The sequence below is a fragment of the Octopus bimaculoides genome, chromosome 11 (assembly GCF_001194135.2).
Source record: "Octopus bimaculoides isolate UCB-OBI-ISO-001 chromosome 11, ASM119413v2, whole genome shotgun sequence".
Taxonomy (NCBI): Eukaryota; Metazoa; Mollusca; class Cephalopoda; order Octopoda; family Octopodidae; genus Octopus; species Octopus bimaculoides.
The window spans coordinates 13,100,222-13,101,577 of NC_068991.1; the positions used below are offsets into that span (position 1 = coordinate 13,100,222).

At 42.3% G+C, this 1,356-nt stretch overlaps 1 protein-coding gene across 1 annotated transcript in view; it reads left to right on the forward strand.

The window, feature by feature from the left end:
* Positions 1-1,345, forward strand: part of LOC106872936 (uncharacterized) — a 6,627-nt gene extending 5,282 nt beyond the window's left edge. The window contains exon 3 of the mRNA XM_014920115.2: positions 992-1,345. Coding sequence (XP_014775601.1) covers positions 992-1,230 — 239 coding nt within the window. The 3' untranslated portion in view covers positions 1,231-1,345. The remainder of the gene's footprint in view (positions 1-991) is intronic.
* Positions 1,346-1,356: the final 11 nt, after the last annotated feature.

Below are 1,356 nucleotides of genomic sequence, written 5' to 3' on the forward strand. Positions count from 1 at the left end.
TATATATATACGTGTGTATATGTTTGTGTGTCTGTGTTTGTCCCTCAACATCGCTTGACAACCGATGCTGGTGAGTTTACGTCCCCTTAACTTAGCGGTTCGGCAAAAGAGACCGATAGAATAAGTACTAGGCTTACAAAGAATAAGTCATGGGGTCGATTTGCTCGACTAAAGGCGGTACTCCGGCATGACCGCAGTCAAATGACTGAAACAAGTAAAAGAGTAAAAGTGTATATAATAATAATCTACTCCAATGCTTCGCAACCGGTATGCCGCGGCACACTGGTATGCCACGAGACGATGCTAGTTGTGCCACAGTGTAATCTGAACATAAGTTTTCCCACTATACTTTTAGTTGATGTTTGTCGCCGAATTTTGAAAAGAATATAAGTGTACCGTAAGTGTAAAAAGGTAGCGGAGCTCTGATCTACACTATCTGTAAGGTACTTTTTTTTTTAATTTAAAGAATATTTTACTCTTTTTACTCTTTTACGCCTTTTAGTCGAGCAAATCGCACCCAGGACTTATTCTTTGGAAGCCTAGTACTTATTCTATCGGTCTCTTTTTGCCGAACCGCTAGGTTACGGGGACGTAAAACACACCAGCATCGGTTGTCAAACGAAGTTGGGGGAACAAACACAGGCACACAAACATATACACACATACACACACACATATATATATATATATATGATGGGCTTCTTTCAGTTTCCGTCTACCAAATCCACTCACAAGGCTTTGGTCGGCCCGAGGCTATAGTAGAAGACACTTGCCCAAGGTGCCACGCAGTGGGACAGAGCCCAGAACCATGTGGTTTGTAAGCAAGCTACTTACCACACAGCCACTCAAAAAAAATTTCCATTTCTCTGAAAATTATAAGGAAACAAAGTCCAGAGTGGGAGGACGCATATGTGTAGGTATACCCAGCCACATTAGCCCACCTCCAAACAGAGCCAAGTCCTGATCTCTATATCTCATTTCTCTTTTTCAGCCATCTGTATCTTCCTGAGTGCCATCATTTACGGAATCAAAGCAAGCAAAGACGACTACTCTCTCGGATGGAGTTTCTTTTTAGCAGTGTTTAGCTGCGTGAGCGCTTTCGTCTCATTCGCCATCTTCCTGGTAGCGACCTTAGTCGAGCGGCCAATCAGTGGACAGTTGCTTTCCAACGCCATCTATGTGGAGAATCTGGAACGAAAATCATACATTTCAGAGAAACCGTTCCAGTAAAAAAAAAAACAGGGGGAATAACTCCGACCGATTATATTTACTTTCTCGTGTCTTTTCCTGTTTTTCATGTCTTTACTGTCTTGCTTTTCGAAGCCACTGTCAATAAAATCACACACACACACACAC